This window comes from Oryzias latipes, chromosome 2 (genome assembly GCF_053564925.1).
Source record: "Oryzias latipes strain Hd-rR chromosome 2, Olatipes_Hd-rR_3.1".
In the NCBI taxonomy this organism is placed as follows: domain Eukaryota; kingdom Metazoa; phylum Chordata; class Actinopteri; order Beloniformes; family Adrianichthyidae; genus Oryzias; species Oryzias latipes.
In genome coordinates, this window is record NC_136238.1 from 4541750 (window position 1) to 4560512 (window position 18763).

At 43.7% G+C, this 18763-nt stretch overlaps 1 protein-coding gene and 2 long non-coding RNA genes across 4 annotated transcripts; 2 read left to right on the forward strand and 1 right to left on the reverse strand.

Annotated features, from left to right (window-relative positions):
* The first annotated feature begins 2243 nt into the window (after window positions 1-2243).
* On the forward strand, window positions 2244-3944 carry LOC144983700 (uncharacterized). Its single transcript, XR_013647460.1, has 2 exons — window positions 2244-2924; window positions 3288-3944. It is a non-coding gene; the product is annotated as an uncharacterized LOC144983700 (long non-coding RNA).
* Window positions 3945-9338: 5394 nt separating this feature from the next.
* On the reverse strand, window positions 9339-9886 carry LOC144983702 (uncharacterized). Its single transcript, XR_013647462.1, has 3 exons — window positions 9741-9886; window positions 9641-9660; window positions 9339-9423 (listed from the first exon to the last, which is right to left on the reverse strand). It is a non-coding gene; the product is annotated as an uncharacterized LOC144983702 (long non-coding RNA).
* Window positions 9887-11893: 2007 nt separating this feature from the next.
* On the forward strand, window positions 11894-18558 carry LOC144983689 (NLR family CARD domain-containing protein 3-like). Of its 2 annotated transcripts, XM_078930793.1 has the most exons (5): window positions 11894-12041; window positions 12124-12234; window positions 15822-16260; window positions 16388-18179; window positions 18274-18556. In XM_078930793.1, the coding sequence occupies exons 3-5, from the start codon at window positions 16194-16196 to the stop codon at window positions 18509-18511; spliced, it is 2097 nt and encodes a 698-aa protein (XP_078786919.1). In that variant the 5' UTR covers window positions 11894-12041; window positions 12124-12234; window positions 15822-16193; the 3' UTR covers window positions 18512-18556. The 2 variants fall into 2 exon arrangements, with proteins under 2 accessions (XP_078786919.1, XP_078786922.1); XM_078930796.1 differs by lacking the exons at window positions 11894-12041; window positions 12124-12234 and having other exon boundaries at window positions 16065-16260; window positions 18274-18558.
* Window positions 18559-18763: the final 205 nt, after the last annotated feature.

Below are 18763 nucleotides of genomic sequence, written 5' to 3' on the forward strand. Positions count from 1 at the left end.
TACATGTGTCAAGCAGGACAGACGTGGGATTAAAGGGGAGGAGGAGATCTGAGGATCTCTGCAGAGATTACCAGGTTGAGTTAGTGTCTGTGGTCTTCTGATCTATGTCAATATTATTTTTATTCTCTGTCTGGTTTTCATGCTGGGATGGGGCGGGGGAGGGTGGGTGGTTTGTTCATTATCTTAATTTTGAATCTTCTACAGACAAAATGGTTCAAAGTATCTCTCAGCTGGATCATTTATTAATATGTTCATAAAATAAAAAGAAGTACAAGGATCAGTAGATTCTGTACACATACTGCAGGTTAGCCCCCCTGTCCTCCCCCCTCCTTGGTTCTCCTCTCTGGGAAAATTTTCGTACTACTACTTATATATTCTTTTACATTTTTTGTCTTTAATTGTGTTTAATTTTTTGGTTTTTAATTGCTTTTTCTGTGAGATGTCCATCCAACAACCCTCTGCATTTATCCGGACTTGGGACCGGCACATGTGAGCACTGAGTGGTTCCACATGTGGTTCCATTAAAACACGCAAGAACCTCAAATATTCCAAATACCATCAAAGTACTTTATCTACTTTATTTATGCTGTTTTTATTTGTTTTAGGAATTATTGTATTATTATGAAAAATTATCAATAAAGTCCATCCGTCCATCATCCATCCATCCATCCATCAACATTTAGTTGGAGGGTCTCTCTGAACAACGTCCCACGTACCTGTCATCCGTGGATCCACAGCATTCAGAGGACATCCTCCTCTGATGGACGTCCTCCTCTGATGGACGTCCTCCTCTGATGGACGTCCTCCTCTGCTGGACGTCCTCCTCTGACGGACGTCCTCCTCTGATGGACGTCCTCCTCTGATGGACGTCCTCCTCTGATGGACGTCCTCCTCTGATGGACGTCCTCCTCTGACGAACGTCCTCCTCTGATGGACGTCCTCCTCTGATGGACGTCCTCCTCTGACGAACGTCCTCCTCTGATGGACGTCCTCCTCTGATGGACGTCCTCCTCTGACGAACGTCCTCCTCTGATGGACGTCCTCCTCTGATGGACGTCCTCCTCTGATGGACGTCCTCCTCTGCTGGACGTCCTCCTCTGACGAACGTCCTCCTCTGATGGACGTCCTCCTCTGATGGACGTCCTCCTCTGATGGACGTCCTCCTCTGACGAACGTCCTCCTCTGATGGACGTCCTCCTCTGATGGACGTCCTCCTCTGACGAACGTCCTCCTCTGATGGACGTCCTCCTCTGATGGACGTCCTCTTCTGATGGACGTCCTCCTCTGATGGACGTCCTCTTCTGATGGACGTCCTCCTCTGATGGACGTCCTCCTCTGATGGACGTCCTCCTCTGACGAACGTCCTCCTCTGATGGACGTCCTCCTCTGACGAACGTCCTCCTCTGATGGACGTCCTCCTCTGATGGACGTCCTCCTCTGATGGACGTCCTCCTCTGACGAACGTCCTCCTCTGATGGACGTCCTCCTCTGATGGACGTCCTCCTCTGATGGACATCCTCCTCTGATGGACGTCCTCCTCTGATGGACGTCCTCCTCTGACGAACGTCCTCCTCTGATGGACGTCCTCCTCTGATGGACGTCCTCCTCTGACGGACGTCCTCCTCTGACGGACGTCCTCCTCTGATGGACGTCCTCTGCTGTGGAGCTCCAGTCTTCTGCAGGAGGTGCAGCCATGAAGTCCCCCACCAGGCCGTCCCAGATGCCAGCGACCCCCTCAGGGATGAAGCTGCTGGCCGTGGTCCTGAAGGAGTCTCCCACCTGGAGAAATACAAGTTCTAAACATGAGTTGACATTAGTTAGTAGAACTGGGACTTTGAAAGGAGGAAAATGGCAGGAAAGGTGTCTGAAGTTCCAGAAAAAGTAAACCAGTTTTTAAAGTGAAATGTATTTTATTTAGATCCATTGGCCTCTGTGAATGAATGAGTCATAATAAGTAATTAGGTACCATGTTGGTATTTTTCCAACTGAGATGAACAAACCCAAAAACAAAGCCACAGATAACCAGCTGACCAGAAGTTATTTTGGCTTTAATGTTACGGTCCGGCTCACTTGAGATCAGAATGTGGTCCCCAAACCAAAATTAGTTCAAACCCCTGCTTTACGTGGTTCATGGTATCACCTCACAGGCTCCTCTTGAAGCTCAGTTACAGACAGAGACCAGAGATGAAGGATGAAGAGCGAGGAGGAAGAGGAGGAAGAAATCTTCCTCTTTGGTCTTTAAATGTCCATTTTTTGTCCATTTTTGGTGACCAATCAGATGTCTTTAAATCCCAGCGCCTGATGATGGCGACCACCAGAACCTCAGCTGTGTTCAGACTTGGGTTGTTCCTCCACCTCATCGGCTGCAGTTCCTGCGTCCATGGAGTCCCTGGATCAGTTGGTATCGGTTACTTGGTTCTGATACATGGACTGTTCTGGTCATGTGATTTTCCTTACAGCGATAAGATGACCAACACAGGGTTCTGCTGTCTCTGCTCGGCACATGCCAAGGTTTCAACATCGTCAGATAACTGGAAACCCCAAAGTCTAAATGGGAAACACCTCTAACCTAACCTCTGATGAACATCTAGAAACCACCTCTGTTGCTAAATCTGACATGACTGTCAGTCTGAACATGATTCTTCATTTCTAACAGTCAGGCTAAAGAGATGAAACCTGAAGGAAACAGTTTTTCTGAGAAACTTTTCTCCTGAATGTGGAACTTCTTCCTCATCTTCACTTCCCTTTCTCTGATCTGCATCTGTCCCTGCAGACGTTTCCTGTCCGTCTGCTCTCTATAAAGAGCCTGTGAGATCTTCAGAGACTGAAGACCTTCAGCAGCTGACGCCTCAGAGGTCCTCCTGCCTGAACCAGCGTGGGTCCAGCATCCCGTTCTGAAGCTCCTGAAGAACCAGAGACTGTGGGTGAGACCATCAGCCATCAGTTCACTCTCCAGAAAGTCTGGAGTTCCTTTCAGACCTTTCAGTTTGAGGGACTTTGAAAGTGTCCTTAGAAAACTGCTTTATCTGCTGGTTCCTTCTTCTGAACGGAGACAGACAGACGTTTAGAACAGAAGGTCCTGGTCCTTCTTTGGGGATGAAACAGGGAATTCCAGGAATGTCATGGTTCCTGCAGAAACGCCATCCATCACTGTGATCCTGGTCCCATTAGGATCTCTAGACGTGTTGGTTTCTGCTAAACGCTTTCTGGAAGAAAGTGTTGAGGATCTGCAGCTGCTTTGGTAGAAAAGCTGACAAACCAACAGATGTTGTTGTTTCTGCTTCCAGGTGACCATGAAGATCCTGCTGAGCTGTTTGCTGATCCTCATGCTCTTTGATGACTCATCTCTGGCTACATACGAAAGTTTTTGCAGGAAGCACATAGACAAAGACATGACAGACATGGTAACAATGGTAAACAACAAATGTGACTCAGTGATAAAAGACAAGAACATTTACGACAACAACAACTGTAAAAGAATCAACACTTTCATTGCCTCTGACCTGGCTGAAGTCGAAAAAATCTGTACAAGTGAGGGAACCCTAAACAGTCAAAGTCAAATGATGGAGAGCAAGAAAATGTTCACACTCATCAACTGCAAACTGAAGGACAACGATGCCAAGAAACCCAACTGCCAATATGAAGGCATTCTCCTGACTAACAGGAAGCTGTTGGTCCAGTGTGACAACAACAACCGGCCTGTTCACTTTGGTGGTTACATAGCAGAGCCTGGTTTCTGATGTCTGTATTCCTGAGGCGACAGTGAAATGTCCTGCTGACCTTCTCTGAATCCCACTGAACATCTGGCTTTACTGCAGCAGAGCCGCTTATCTAGATCAGCTGATCCTGTTCTGTGCTGCTCACAGTTTGCATTCCTGTACTCTGCTTGCTCCAACTCCAAACAAAGAGGAGTTCTGCTTTCATCAATAAAAGTATCAAGTTGACTCACAAGGACTCAGTTATTGACCCACATTTGGAATCCTGATCAGTTCAGAACTAGGACTTCTGTAGAGCCAGTATCTCTGGTCCCAATGATGGATCAATAAACCTGCAGGAATGAGTCTAAACCTTTAAACTCTGCAGAAAGCTGTGGAGGCTTAGAATGACCTCACTTCCACTAACAGATTACAATCCTGTCATTTCTAATGGAAACTTTCCTTTTCTGATGGAAACATGTTTGACTTCCACCAACAGAAAGAAAGTTTGTCAGTCCACCTTGTCCTCAGGAATGTGAACTTCATCCCAAGGATGAGGGATTTGAGGAAAACCTGTCGGTGTTTCCACAATCTGCAGCCACAGGAGGCTCACGTGCGCTGACGTCATTTCTGCCTGATAAACAGAAATGTTCCTCCGCATCATTTTCCATCAAACCTGCAGGAGGCACAGCAGCTGCAGTTACCAGTGACTGCCACGAGAGGGCGCCAAACAGCTGCATGTTCAAATCTGCTGCCTGGAACAAACGTCAACACTTTCCATTCAACGACCGACAAGAAGAGCATTTCAAATCTATCCAAATACCTTCTGGACTGAGAGACTCTGGTGGTTGATATACATTTATATTTGTTTGATTAACACGGGAAAAAAATAGAAGATGAAGACAATTTACATTTATGAATATAACATTTACCAAAAATAATAATACAATTAATTATGAGTTTTTTTATTTGAGTTCAAGTTTTTATTATGAAAGTTAAAAATGATATATTCAAACTTTAGAGTAAAGTTGGTCTGAATAATATGGTTTCTAATAAATTGTAAAAACTTTTTCCAAAAAATTCTAATTTCAGTACAATTCTAAAAAAGATGGTTGATTGTTTCTGGATATTCTCTGCAAAAAGTACAGTTAGGATCAATTGTTGTATTTCAGCATGAATTGATTGGGGGGGGGGGGGGTAAATGTAGTGAATTATTTTCAAAGAAACTTCTTTCATTTTATTATTTATCATAAATGTTTGGGTCACACTCCAGCCTTTCCTCCAGAAACTGTCAGGAACAAAACGTCTCCAGTAGGTTTTAGTACAGAAATGACATCCTTTGAAACAACACACATATTTATTTGTTGTTATTCTTGTGGGTGGGGGTAAAACACATTTTTCCTGTGGGGGTGTCAGTTGCATCCATGGGGGGCATTTCTTAATTCGTAGCAGCTGTTTTGAACATTTGGCATATTTCTGTGGAAACAGCATCAAACACAATGAATAATCTTTAGGAGTCACTAGATTGTCTGTTACATTCAGGATATCTACATAAATGCCCATGACCCAGATTCATCTGTTTGCTCAGCTGGTGGACAAGTTCACAAACAGAAACTAGGAGTCCATCTGCTGCTGTGCTGCAGACACAACGGCTCAGTGGAGGCACGGCTGACCTTTAAATCAAAGAGAGAGGGTTCAAATCCCACAAAGTATTGTCCAAAAAGTGTTTTTTGAATAGAGTGTGGAACATCTTCACTTCAAAACAGAGACCAGCTGCTGATCTGCTGCAGACAGATCAGCTCAGTGGGAACCACTTGATCCTGGGAGCAGAAGACTGAGGGTTCAATTCCCTCCTAATGTCTTTCTAAATCCATCAACAGTTTTTTTCAGTGGAAACTGGCCACAAAGGAGGAAGATGAGAGAAAGCACAGAAATGTGGTCAGTTTCCAAAGGGAGCATGGGGGAGAAGATGGGATTGGAGGAGTGAAGGAAGGAAGGAGGGAGAGGATGAAGGTGTGTTGGAAAAGTTTCTGTTCCAAATCAATATTACCCACTTTCCTCCCCAGCCCTGCTATATTTTGGTTTATAATAAATGTATTATGAGCTCACCTATCTATTTTACCTGCCCAAATCTCCCCCTCCCCCCAGAGGGGCTGGTCACATGATTCTGTTGTTTTCCATGTTTCTTTTCTGTGACCAGCCCCTCATCCTTCCTCCTTCACTCCATCTGTGCTGCTCTTCTCTATCCTCCAACCTTTTCTAGCATCTGCTGCTGCTTTCTCCCATTTCCTTGACCTTTGCCAACCAGACAAACTCCACTGACCTTGATTGACCTTCAGTCTGACAGAGGGAAGTTACTGCCTCTGTCCCAAGTTTGGAATTGAACCCTGCACTCCCACCCATAATAGCCTCTTCTCTACCACTGTGCTATACTTCCTAGACCAGAACTGCAGCTCCTCGTTCTGATGAGGTGAAGATGTTAGACTCTCTGAAAAAACTTGGAGAGTTTCTTTCCAAATCCATGCGGTGGGATTTGAACCCTCACTCATCTGCTTGTTAGATCAACTCTACAACGCTGAGCTGTTCTGCTTGTGTCAAATCAGCAGCTGGTCTCTCATTTAAGGTGAAGATGTTCTCCACTTTGAAGAAAATGACAGAGATACTCAGTGGGATTTGAAGCCTCACAGTTGGGAATTGAGGTCAGGCATCATTTCCCTGAAGCCATCAGTCTGTCTTAGAGGAGCGGCTGGTGGTTCTGATGAGAGAAGATGTTCCACACTCTGAGAAATGTTTTAGATGAAAGTTGGGATTTGAACCATCAAGTTGGTGTTTAATGGTCAGGTTTGTTTTTCCTGAATCCTATTGTCTGAACCAGACCTGCAGCTGGTGGTTCTGATGAGGTGAAGATGTTCCACTCTGAGAAAAAATGATGATCTTCTGAACAAAGACTCTCAGTGGGATTTGAACCCTCACCCTTCTGCCTGTAGATCAAGTCACTAACACTGAGCTGTTCTGTCTGCATCACATCACTGCAGAAAAAGCAGCAATGATCATTTTAGAGTCCAGAAAAGCACATTTACTGATTCATAGCTGAGAAAAAAACTTCTACTGTCAAAAATACCAACAGAATCAAAACATGAAGTCTGTGACAGAGATGAAAATATTTGGGTCTAAAACAAACAAAAATACTCCAAGTTTCTACTTTACAGAGTTTTTGGGGCTCACTACAAACTTGTGCAGGTTGGTGGATATTTTGACATCTTTTCTTTCCAAAGCTTCATATTTGGAAAAAATAAGTCATAAAAAGGATTTGGATAAATGATTAAAACATAGAAGCAGAAACAGAAGGTAATATTTGAGTAGGTCATAAAAAAACTTGAATTTTCAGCTTTTTAAAATAAGGAAATCTTTGGACTCATTTAGAAGTTATAAAAAATGTCCTAAATTTAAGCTGGGACCTTATTGACACAGCGCCCCCTACAGACTGAAACTTTCCTTTTCCTCTTTTAGTTTTTATTTACTTACTTTACTTCATTTTCTCTCTAATTTAACACGATGTACTTTAATACATTTTTACTTTAGATTTTTATTTAATTTTTACCTTTGTGCTTTTTTTTCTATTTTTATTTGCTTTTAAAATAAAAATGACTTGAAGCATCAGTTTCCTCTAGTTTGACCTAACAATGTCAAAGTAGACAAAGATTGTATCTTTATTACACAATTGTTTTTATTATTAGCTAAAGTCCATGATGTTTAATTTTCTCTTGTGTTGTTTATGGATGTGTATTTTTATATATATATTTAATTTTTGTTTTATTTTTTACATTTTTCTGCAATATGTATACATTTTAATTCCCCCTGAGACATTCACATTGTTGTTGTATTATGTTGTTTGTCAATAAAGTCTGAAAAAAAAATTATTTTCCATTGTCGGACGGGAATCAAACCTGCAGGAGGCACAGCAGCTGCAGTTACCGGTGACTGCCACGAGAGGGCGCCAAACAGCTGCATGTTCAAATCTGCTGCCTGGAACAAACGTCAACACTTTCCATTCAACGACCGACAAGAAGAGCATTTCAAATAGACAACGTGTGGAGAAAAGACAGACGTGCAATGTAGCCAGTTCTCTGACCGAGTCCTCATGAGAGACACGCTACATGTGTCAAGCAGGACAGACGTGGGATTAAAGGGGAGGAGGAGCAGAACTGAAGATCAAAGTTAGAAGATGCAGACAAACAGGAGAAAATGAACCACCTGGAAGAACATCCACCTGGAAGAACATCCACCTGGAAGAACATCCACCTGGAAGAACATCCACCTGGAAGAACATCTACCTGGAAGAACATCCACCTGGAAGAACATCCAACTGGAAGAACATCCATCTGGAAGAACATCAACCTGGAAGAACATCCAACTGGAAGAACAACCACCTGGAAGAACATCTACCTGGAAGAACAACCACCTGGAAGAACATCCACCTGGAAGAACATCCAACTGGAAGAACATCCATCTGGAAGAACATCAACCTGGAAGAACATCCAACTGGAAGAACAACCACCTGGAAGAACATCTACCTGGAAGAACATCCAACTGGAAGAACATCCATCTGGAAGAACATCCATCTGGAAGAACATCAACCTGGAAGAACATCCAACTGGAAGAACATCCATCTGGAAGAACATCAACCTGGAAGAACATCCAACTGGAAGAACAACCACCTGGAAGAACATCCAACTGGAAGAACATCCACCTGGAAGAACATCCATCTGGAAGAACATCAACCTGGAAGAACATCCAACTGGAAGAACAACCACCTGGAAGAACATCCAACTGGAAGAACATCCATCTGGAAGAACATCCAACTGGAAGAACATCCATCTGGAAGAACATCCAACTGGAAAAACATCCATCTGGAAGAACATCCAACTGGAAGAACATCCATCTGGAAGAACATCCAACTGGAAAAACATCCACCTGGAAGAACATCCAACTGGAAGAACAACCACCTGGAAGAACATCCATCTGGAAGAACATCAACCTGGAAGAACATCCAACTGGAAGAACAACCACCTGGAAGAACATCCAACTGGAAGAACATCCATCTGGAAGAACATCCAACTGGAAGAACATCCATCTGGAAGAACATCCAACTGGAAAAACATCCATCTGGAAGAACATCCAACTGGAAGAACATCCATCTGGAAGAACATCCAACTGGAAGAACATCCACCTGGAAGAACATTCACCTGGAAGAACATCTACATGGAAGAACATCTACATGGAAGAACATCCACATGGAAGAACATCCACCTGGAAGAACATCCAACTGGAAGAACATCCACCTGGAAGAACATCCAACTGGAAGAACATCCATCTGGAAGAACATCCAACTGGAAGAACATTCACCTGGAAGCATTTGCTCCAATCCAATGGCTGACCCCCCCCAACCCCCACCCCCCATTAAAATGTTCCTTTACAAACATCTTCTTCAAAGCTCTTTTCATTTTATTTACTTCTCCATTGATAGAGGTGAGAGAGAGAAAGAAAACACAGAATAGAACCACATAGAACCGCTCCGTTAGATTACACATGTGGAGACCTCCAGCCGTGGAACCTGCAACCCGGTGCTCTGCAAACTCGGCCGGGTTCCACTTCCAACTGGATCAGCAGCTGAGAGTTTGGGGGAACTGCTGGTTACCATGGCAACAGGACAGGAAACTGCTTCATTCTGGTTCAGTGAGATAGAAGGAAATGTTTTAGAATCTTTTACATCCACTGATTACTGCAGGAATTCTCCACCAGGGGGCGCACCACTCCAACAAAGAATGTTTCTGTGTCTGACAGACAGGCAGGTGCTGTAACTTCCTGTGTGACCCCCCCTCAGTGATGCTGTGAGCGTTTCTGTTGGGTGTAAACAGACAAACCAAAGACAGAGAGGTTCTCACCTGTGTGGATGTCCTTGAAGCTGTGAAAGGAGGAGCAGAAACCGCCGTTAGGAGACTCCTCCCACATTTCCATGTCATGCAGACCTGCTGCCTCTCCTACCTCTCCTCCTCGTTCTCCAGAAGCCCCCCATAGGTGGCGATCTCCAGGTCCAGGCCCAGCTTGATGTTCAGCAGCTCCTGATGCTCACGGACCTGCAGGGTCAGACTGTCCCTCTTCTTCTTCAGTTCCTCTTCCAGTCCACTGATTTCTGCAGAAGAATCATGAGGAGAAAAAAGGAGCTTGTTTGTTCTGATTTGGTTTCAACTATTTCTGTAACTAGATGTTCAAAACACATTTAAACAATACAAGTGTTGTGTGGAAGTTTAGACAGCCTTAGGAGGGGTGCAGGGGGCGGTTATTATGTGCATTTATGTCTGTGTGTGTGTGTGTGGGGGGGGGGGTTAAATGAAATTAGGTAGCTGCACCTCCGGGTATGAATGTGTTATCTCATCAGAAGAGGTGACTGAATGAAGGTAGAATTTAATAAAAATGTTCTATTTTACCAAAAATAAAAGACATTCATTATAAAGTAACTAATGATGTAAGGAACTTTTCAGACTTCATTTTGGGTTTGAAGAGAATGACTGCAGTTTTAGTTTCAATGACATTGAGACTGTGGATCATTTATTCTTTAACTGTGGAATTATAAAAACATTCTGGGAAGAGTTCTGCTTTTGGTATTCTTCCTAAATTGCTTCAGTGTCAGTAGATGACAGATGAGGGGGGGTCATGCATGTCTGGAAGGAGGAGAACAGAAAGCAGAAGGTCACATGACCTTCACTGACATCAACCATCAGGTTTCTGGTGGAACTTGTTTCTGTCTGTAGTTTGTCTAAACGTCCTGCTGTGTTCATGTGATGTTTCTTCCTCCATCTTCATCTTCATCACATTCTCAGGTCACTTTACCAACATCCTGCAGATCCTGACAGACATTTCACCTCCAAAAATAAGCCCCGCCCCCTTCTTCATGTCCACCGTGTTGATGAGCATCAGGATCAAAACCTGATCAGATCCTGGTCCTCTGGCTGTGGTGCAGTGGGTGTTCACTTGATAGACAACAGGCATGTTGAGGGTTTGATTCCAGGAAGGCTGCTCCACCTGCTGCCCCGCCCACCTGTGCTGCCCCGCCTCCATCCAGGTGGACTCTTCCTGGTTGTGAGTCAGTGATCAGTGCTGCAGCTGCGTTGACACGGTGAGGGAGACTCTTCTTCCTCTTCATCTCTTTGCAGAAACTGAAGTGAGTTTGTTTCTGGAACTTTGTCTTCACTAACTTGACTGTTTGTTTCTGAATGTTTGGAGAAGATCTTCTTCTTTCTCTGCAAACTCTCCTCCCTCTGCTGTTTCCAAAGCTTCATCATTGTTGGATCAACAACATGGAGGACTCTTCTTCATCACCTCAACAACAATCAGCTGATGCTTGTTGGCTTTTTTCATTTCTGACTCCAAACCTTCCTGTTCTCCTCCATCCAGTCTGTGGGAGAACTCCTTCCTAAAGTAATAGATTACAGTTCCAGGTAACAGAGTCCTATTTCCTCCTTCCATGTTCAGGAACTCTGGGATTCCATCAGACCAACAAGCTAGAATAGAAATGTTTGGAGCAGAGAGACCATGAGGCCTTAGTGGATGAAAACAAAGATTTTTCTGCTTTTCTTCAACTATCAATTCTATTTTTCAGATCATCTTCAATGATTTTGCTGTTAGTCTTCATAGACTCTAAACTTTAGTTGTTGTCTTCCTCATGGTGTGTTTTGTGTGTTTTTGGACAGAGTTGTGTGTCTAGTTTTTCTAGTTCAGTCATTTGAACTTTAGGACAGAGAATTGGAGCCACCATCAAAATAACAAAGAAAAACATTTATCAGAATAAAGTCCTACAATTCTGACTTTTTCTCATAATTCTACAACTTTCTTTGTGTAGAATGACCACTTTGTCTCCTAAATGTCTAACTTTATTCTTGTAAATGTGTAGTTTTCTTTTTAAGGCGGTTCTAGTTCTCCGTGGTAGAACCTGCTTTAATGAGACTTGTTCCTGAGGCTCACAGGCCTGTAGTTCTCTGTTTGGACTTTTTTCTCAGAGTGTTTCAGTCTGGAAAAGTCTGTTCTAAGAAGCTTTTTTGACTGAATGGAAATGTTGCTGCTGCAGCTCCATGTCTCCACCTGCTGGAGGGAGAGCAGAAGTGCAGCAGCTGATGGCAGCTTCCTCTGATAATGATGATGAGGGTTTCCTCTGCAGGTGAAGGTGTGTGTGAGCTGATGTGGATCCAGTCAATCCAGCAGCATGGATCAGTGGGAGGAGCCACAGGAGGGAGCCCCTCCCTCTAAAAGCAGAGATGGTAACCATGACAACCAGAGCAAAGCTCAGAGGTGAGATGAACATCTCCAACTGTCCATGATCTTCTCCATGTCAGAGCTCAGGACTCACACCAGCAACCTGCATTCTTCACAGGAACCAACCTGAACCTGGACTTGGATCTGGATCCAGCAGTGTTTCCTTCAGGAGTGACAGATCAAAGCGTCATAATCCTAACTTCAAGGACATCCATCCAGGACTGGAACAGTAAGTGTTTGTCAGAGTTAAAGGATTCTGGATTCTAGTTCAGATGATCTGTAGTTTTCAGATGAAGGACTTGAGGTCTGGTTCAGTTCTGGATCTCTCTGATCAGACTCACTTGGAGCATCATGTGTGTGATGAGATCTTTTCAGTTGAGTCTTCTGAGAGTCTCTGAGAGACATCAGAGATGTTGGAGAAGAAAACATGTTGACTGCTGACTCTGACTGACAGCAGCTCCAGTCTGATTCCAACCAAATCAGGAGAAAAGTTCCAGTTTTCTCTGCTTTGCTAGATTTTCTTGGTGGAAATGTCTGACTTTGGTTTCATAGTGTGGCTGATTTCTCCAAGTCTGACAATTCCACTGGTTTCTTTTTCTGGAGAAGATTCAGATGAACATGTTCTCCTCAGTCCAGAAATGCTTGAAGAATCTTTTTTTCTCTGTAGAAAAACCTCCTCATAAATGTAGCTGCTGTGCTCCAACAGTTAAACCGTGTTGATCTCCATGAATTAGATCAAGTGTTCAGATGTTTCAGACTAAATCTAACCTTTCTGGAATCTAGATCTAGTCTGCTTTGGAAAAACCTCATTCTGATGATGAACTAAACAAAGTTAGAACAGAAACAACATTTCTGAAAGTGAATTCAACATTTAATCCTTTCATGTCTGACATTATTTCTAATGATATAAAAATATTCTTCAGTGTTTTTTCAATTCAAGTTGATACTAAATGAAGTAGAGTCCTGGATTTCAGAGTAATTCATGAATCAGTGACATACGGTGTGAAAGGGTTAAATTATGAAGGTTTTAGTGGAACTATTGATCATCTGCTAGTTAACATCAATAATCAGAGCTAAACAGCTTTTGTCTGTATAATGAGGTTCAGAGGACTCAATGTTTCCTTCATTCATGACTTTTCTGCACATTTTTTGAGTCTTCACCTTCAAAGAAACATAAAGCTGCTGTATAAAGGCAAGGCAAGGCAAGTTTATTTGTATAGCACAATTCGTACACAAAGTAATTCAAGGTGCTTCACAAAACAGAAAAATGCATTAAAATCACAATACATCATAGAAATAATCAACGTAAAATTTACTTTAAAAGAAAAGAAAAAATGAAAGAAAAGTGCAGATAGGACCTTTCAGTCATATACACGACTAAACAGAAATGTTTTAAGTCTAGATTTGAACATGAACACAGAAGAGGCCTGTCTTACGACTTCAGGGAGGCTGTTCCAGATTTTAGCTGCAGAATATTGAAACGCTGATTCCCCTTGTTTAGTTCTGACTCTGGGAATCAACAGGAGGCCGGCCCCTGAGGTCCTCAGAGGACGAGATGGTTCATATGGCACTAACATGTCAGAGATGTACTTTGGTGCTCGGCCATGGAGAGACTTGTACACAAGCAGAGCTGCTTTGAAGTCTATTCTTTGAGGTACAGGGAGCCAGTGCAAAGACCTGACCTATGATGGGGTCTAAACCTGACTGGAAAACATCAAATGAATTGTTTGATAAGAGAAAGTCAGTGAGCTGTTGGTAGACAACTTTTTCAAGGACTTTTCCTAAAAATGGCAGATTAGAGATAGGTCTGTAATTATTCAGTACAGTGGGATCAAGACCGCTCTTCTTCAGGAGAGGTTTAATGCCTGCAGTTTTTAATGCCTCTGGAAATATTCCAGATTGAAGAGACATGTTAACTATTTGAGTAATTGATGGCAACACACTGTTCAGGACAGACTTTAGAAATCTAGTGGGTAACACATCAAGGCAGCATGTAGACGAGCTCAGACGGGTGATGGTCTCTTGGACAGTTTGGTCAGTGACAGGTACAAAGTGAGTCAGCTTAGAGTGAGTAGGTGGCCGTTCGATAGTTATATGTGTTGTGGAGTTGATGGCTTTTTTAATGCCCTGAACCTTGTCATTGAAAAATACAGCAAACTCATTACATTTAGGTGTGCAAACCAGTTCTATTGGTAGCTGGGTTGGAGGGTTAGTTAATCTGTTAACTGTTGTGAACAGGACACGAGAGTTGCTGCTGCAACTTCCAATGATTTCAGAGAAGTACCTTTCCCTTGTTCTGCATAAGATCTGGTTGTAAGCGTACAACTCCCCCTTATACATACATCTGTATAAAGACAAAACCTGGTAGGAAGGCCCTAATGTAGCCCCCCTGGTTGAAAAGATGGTTTCTCAGACTAATGGTCCAAAAGCCTTTATTTCACCGTGTGTGTGTGAACACACCGTAAAGCTACAAAATATACAAATGTATTTTACATCTCTTACCGTTTATTCACCATTTCAATCCTTTTGTTTTATTCATTACTTTTAACACTTTAAACCATTAATTTATTTATTTAAAATTTTTAACCTTTGATGCAAATCAACTAATGTAACTGTATTTTTAACAGAATTACTTAACAATAAAATGATGTTCCCTTCTGTATAAACATAAAATAAATCCTAATATTAGCATTCATTCCATTTTTTTTAACTTGTCCTGTCCATCAGCTGGGCAGACAGATGAGAGCTGAGGGCCTCTTGTGTTGGACATATTTTACTTTAACAAGAGGGGTTATTAATCTTCAGACAAACCAGAGGTATGTCTGAATAAACCCCTTTTGGAATTGAGGCCAAACTTTATTAATTTCAATCATGTTTGAAAATTTCTGGTGTTGGACCGGACGGAAAAGGAAAGAAGGGAAGAAGAGAGAGGGACGTTAGAGAGAGAGAGGGGGGGGGGGGGGGGGTAGGAGGGTGATAATGGGAGGGGGGGGGGGGGGGGGTAGAACCATGAAGCACCATAAGGCAACACGTTTACTGGATGTTTATCATTACGGTAATGAGCATTCATTTCAAACTGACTCAGCATTAGCTTGACATTACAGCGCCACCTAGTGGGCAAATAAAATGTGCTGACAATGAAAAATGATGTGAAAACACAGAACTAAATCACCAAAACATTAAAATTACAAACCTTGTTCCCTCATGAACCAGGTGCTATGGGATACTGGTTTCTTTTAAACTTTTAACAATTTTTTTTTTAACAGTCTTGGCTGATACGAAGCACATGCAGCCTTCAGGTTCACTTGCCTGACGACTTCCGGTTTAACACGTTCTGGTGTGTGGGTCTGCAGTTGTGGCTGTAGAGGCTGTAGATCAGGGGTCTCAGACTCAGTTTACGTTGGGGACCCTGAAGGCAGAGTCTGGATGAGGCTGGACCCTCAGCACACATGAACATGTCTGCAGCTGGTGGGTTTCTGGGAGTAAATTAGAATCAGAAAAAATCCAATATTCCTAATATTTATGTGTGGATAAAGCAGTAATGTACATTCTGACTGCACATACATACGTGTGAATAACATCAGCCTTTTTTTCTGGTCATGATTGTTTCCACGGTTTCACAGGAATGCTTGAAACATCATTTCTGCATTCTGCACACTTCAGTGACTCTGTAGACATGGGCAGAGAGGTGTTGATATGATCCATTGGTTTGCTGTTCTCCATCTGAACTGTGAACTAGAACATTCTAGCTGTGACATGACTCTAGTTAGTTTGGTTTCAGACAGAATGGAGCTGATTGCTGCTGATTCTCCACAGACTGGACCAGCAGAGCTCAGAGACTCCCAGTGGTCCGTCTGTCCAGCAGCATCAAACACAGCTGGACTCCATCTTTCTGGTCTGTACATGAACAACAACTACTTTCCCATCATTCTGTCCACAGTCGTCTCCATGCTGCACTTTGCAGACCAGTGGATTGTCAGAGTGTCCAACATGGAGCTGATGTTTGGCTCCATGACTTCACTCTGATTGGCTCATTCATCTGGAATTCTGTTGCAGCTGCTGGAGGACAACATTGTCACTTTTGTCAAGGAGGAGCTGAAGAAGATCCAGAAGCTTCTTAGTCACAGGGAGGAAGAGGAGGAGCTAGAGGCTGAAGATGAAGAGCAGAGGAGCAGCAGAGAGTCAGTGATGAAGATCACAGTGAACTTCCTGAGGAGGATAAAGCAGGAGGAGCTGGCTGATGGACTGCAGAGCAGTAAGAGGATTTCTCTGAAGGTTTCAGCTGCTGAGAAATGAAGATTTCCTGATGTCTCAGCAGGGATTCAAACCCTCATCATTCAGGGCTGCAGAGACTTGATTTACTGTTTGTTGTCTTCATTCAGGATCTGCTGCTGCAGTTTGTCGACATGAAGTCCAATCTGGTCTGAAGAAGAAGTTCCAGTGTGTGTTTGAGGGGATGGCTAAAGCAGGAAGCCCAACCCTTCTGAATGAGATCTACACAGAGCTCTTCATCACAGAGGGAGGAAGAGGAGAGCTGAATGAAGAACATGAGGTCAGACAGATTGAAGCAGCATCCAGGAAAGCAGACAGAGCAGAAACAAGCATCAGACAAGAAGAGCTCTTCCAACTCCCAGCTGGAAGACCAGAACCAATCAGAACCCTGATGACTAAGGGAGTGGCTGGCATCGGGAAAACAGTCTTAACACAGAAGTTCACTCTGGACTGGGCTGAAGGCAAAGCCCACCAGAACCTCCACTTCACATTTCCATTCACTTTCAGAGAGCTGAATGTGCTGAAAGAGGAGAAGTTCAGCTTGGTGGAACTTGTTCATCACTTCTTCCCTGAAACCAAACAAGCAGGAATCTGCAGCTTTGAAGACTTCCAGGTCCTCTTCATCTTTGATGGTCTGGATGAGAGTCGACTTCCTCTGGACTTCCACAAGACTCAGATCCTGAAGGACCCTAGAAAGTCCACCTCAGTGGCTGATCTGCTGACAAACCTCATCAGGGGGAACCTGCTTCCCTCTGCTCTCCTCTGGATAACCACACGACCTGCAGCAGCCAATCAGATCCCTGCTGAGTGTGTTGACATGGTGACAGAGGTCAGAGGGTTCAATGATCCACAGAAGGAGGAGTACTTCAGGAAGAGGTTCAGAGATGAAGAGCAGGCCAGCAGGATCATCTCCCACATCCAGAGATCCAGAAGCCTCCACATCATGTGCCACATCCCAGTCTTCTGCTGGATCACTGCTACAGTTCTGGAGGATCTGATGAAGAGCAGAGGAAGAGGAGAGCTGCCCAAGAGCCTGACTGAGATGTACATCCACTTCCTGGTGGTTCAGGCCAAAGTCCAGAAGGTCAAGTATGATGGAGGAGCTGAGACAGATCTTCACTGGAGTCCAGAGAGCATGAAGATGATGGAGTCTCTGGGAAAACTGGCTTTTGAGCAGCTGCAGAAAGGAAACCTGATCTTCTATGAATCCGACCTGACAGAGTGTGGCATCGATATCAGAGCAGCCTCAGTGTACTCAGGAGTGTTCACACAGGTCTTTAGAGAGGAGAGAGGCCTGTACCAGGACAAGGTCTTCTGCTTCATCCATCTGAGTGTTCAGGAGTTTCTGGCTGCTCTTCATGTCCACCTGACCTTCATCACCTCTGGACTCAACCTCATGAAGAAGAAACAATCACAGATCTCTCAGCCTAGACAGAGCAGTCCAGTCCAGTTGTACCAGAGTGCTGTGGAGAAGGCCTTACAGAGTCCAAACGGACACCTGGACTTGTTCCTCCGCTTCCTCCTGGGTCTTTCACTGCAGACCAATCAGAGTCTCCTACGAGGTCTGCTGACTCAGACAGGAAGTAGCTCACAGACCATTAAGAAAACAGTCCAGTTCATCAAGAAGAAGATCAGTGAGGATCTGTCTGCAGAGAGAAGCATCAACCTGTTCCACTGTCTGAATGAACTGAATGATGGATCTCTAGTGAAGGAGCTCCAACAGGTCCTGAAGTCAGGACGTCTCTCCACGTATAAACTGTCTCCTGCTCAGTGGTCTGCTCTGGTCTTCATCCTACTGTCATCAGAAGAAGATCTGGAAGAGTTTAACCTGCAGAAATACTCTGGTTCAGAGGAGGCTCTTCTGAGGTTGCTGCCAGTGGTCAAAGCCTCCAACAAAGCTCTGTAAGAACTCTCATGAAAATCACCTTCAGTGAACAAATGAATCTGATGGAAACATGAAAGATTCAATAACTGCTGTCTGTCTTTGTTTTCTCAGACTGAGAGACTGTAATCTGTCAGAGAGAAGCTGTGCAGCTCTGTCCTCAGTTCTCAGCTCTCAGTCCTCCAGACTCAGACTTCTGGACCTGAGTTCCAACAAGCTGCAGGATTCAGGAGTGAAGCTACTGTCAGCCGGACTGGAGAGTCCAGACTGTAAACTGGAGACTCTCAGGTCAGCTTTCATTCAAATGTTGATTCTCTACAGTCTTTTTCAACCAGTGTGCCGTGAGAGATGATCAGATGTGCTGCTGGAAATGACTCATTTTTACTGATCTAAAACATTTACCATCACCAGAATATCAGCTCCATGTTCATCAAATAGGTCCATGTTTCACTCTGACGCTTTGTGGAGCTCTTTGTAGTAGAAATACACCGGATCTCTCAGCATCTTCCATGTCTTTCATGAGGAGGATGAGGAAATCTATTGACGGTAGCTCCTCCCACACGAGGCAGTAGCTCCTCCCACACGAGGCATGAGCGTCAAAATT

Bases quoted from the DNA above. Each gene is read 5' to 3' on its own strand.
- LOC144983689 (XM_078930793.1), top strand. From the start codon at position 16,194: ATGAAGATCACAGTGAACTTCCTGAGGAGGATAAAGCAGGAGGAGCTG. The intron at 16,261-16,387 runs GTAAGAGGATTT...GTCTTCATTCAG, and splicing joins GGCTGATGGACTGCAGAGCA to GATCTGCTGCTGCAGTTTGT. The intron at 18,180-18,273 runs GTAAGAACTCTC...TTGTTTTCTCAG, and splicing joins AAAGCCTCCAACAAAGCTCT to ACTGAGAGACTGTAATCTGT.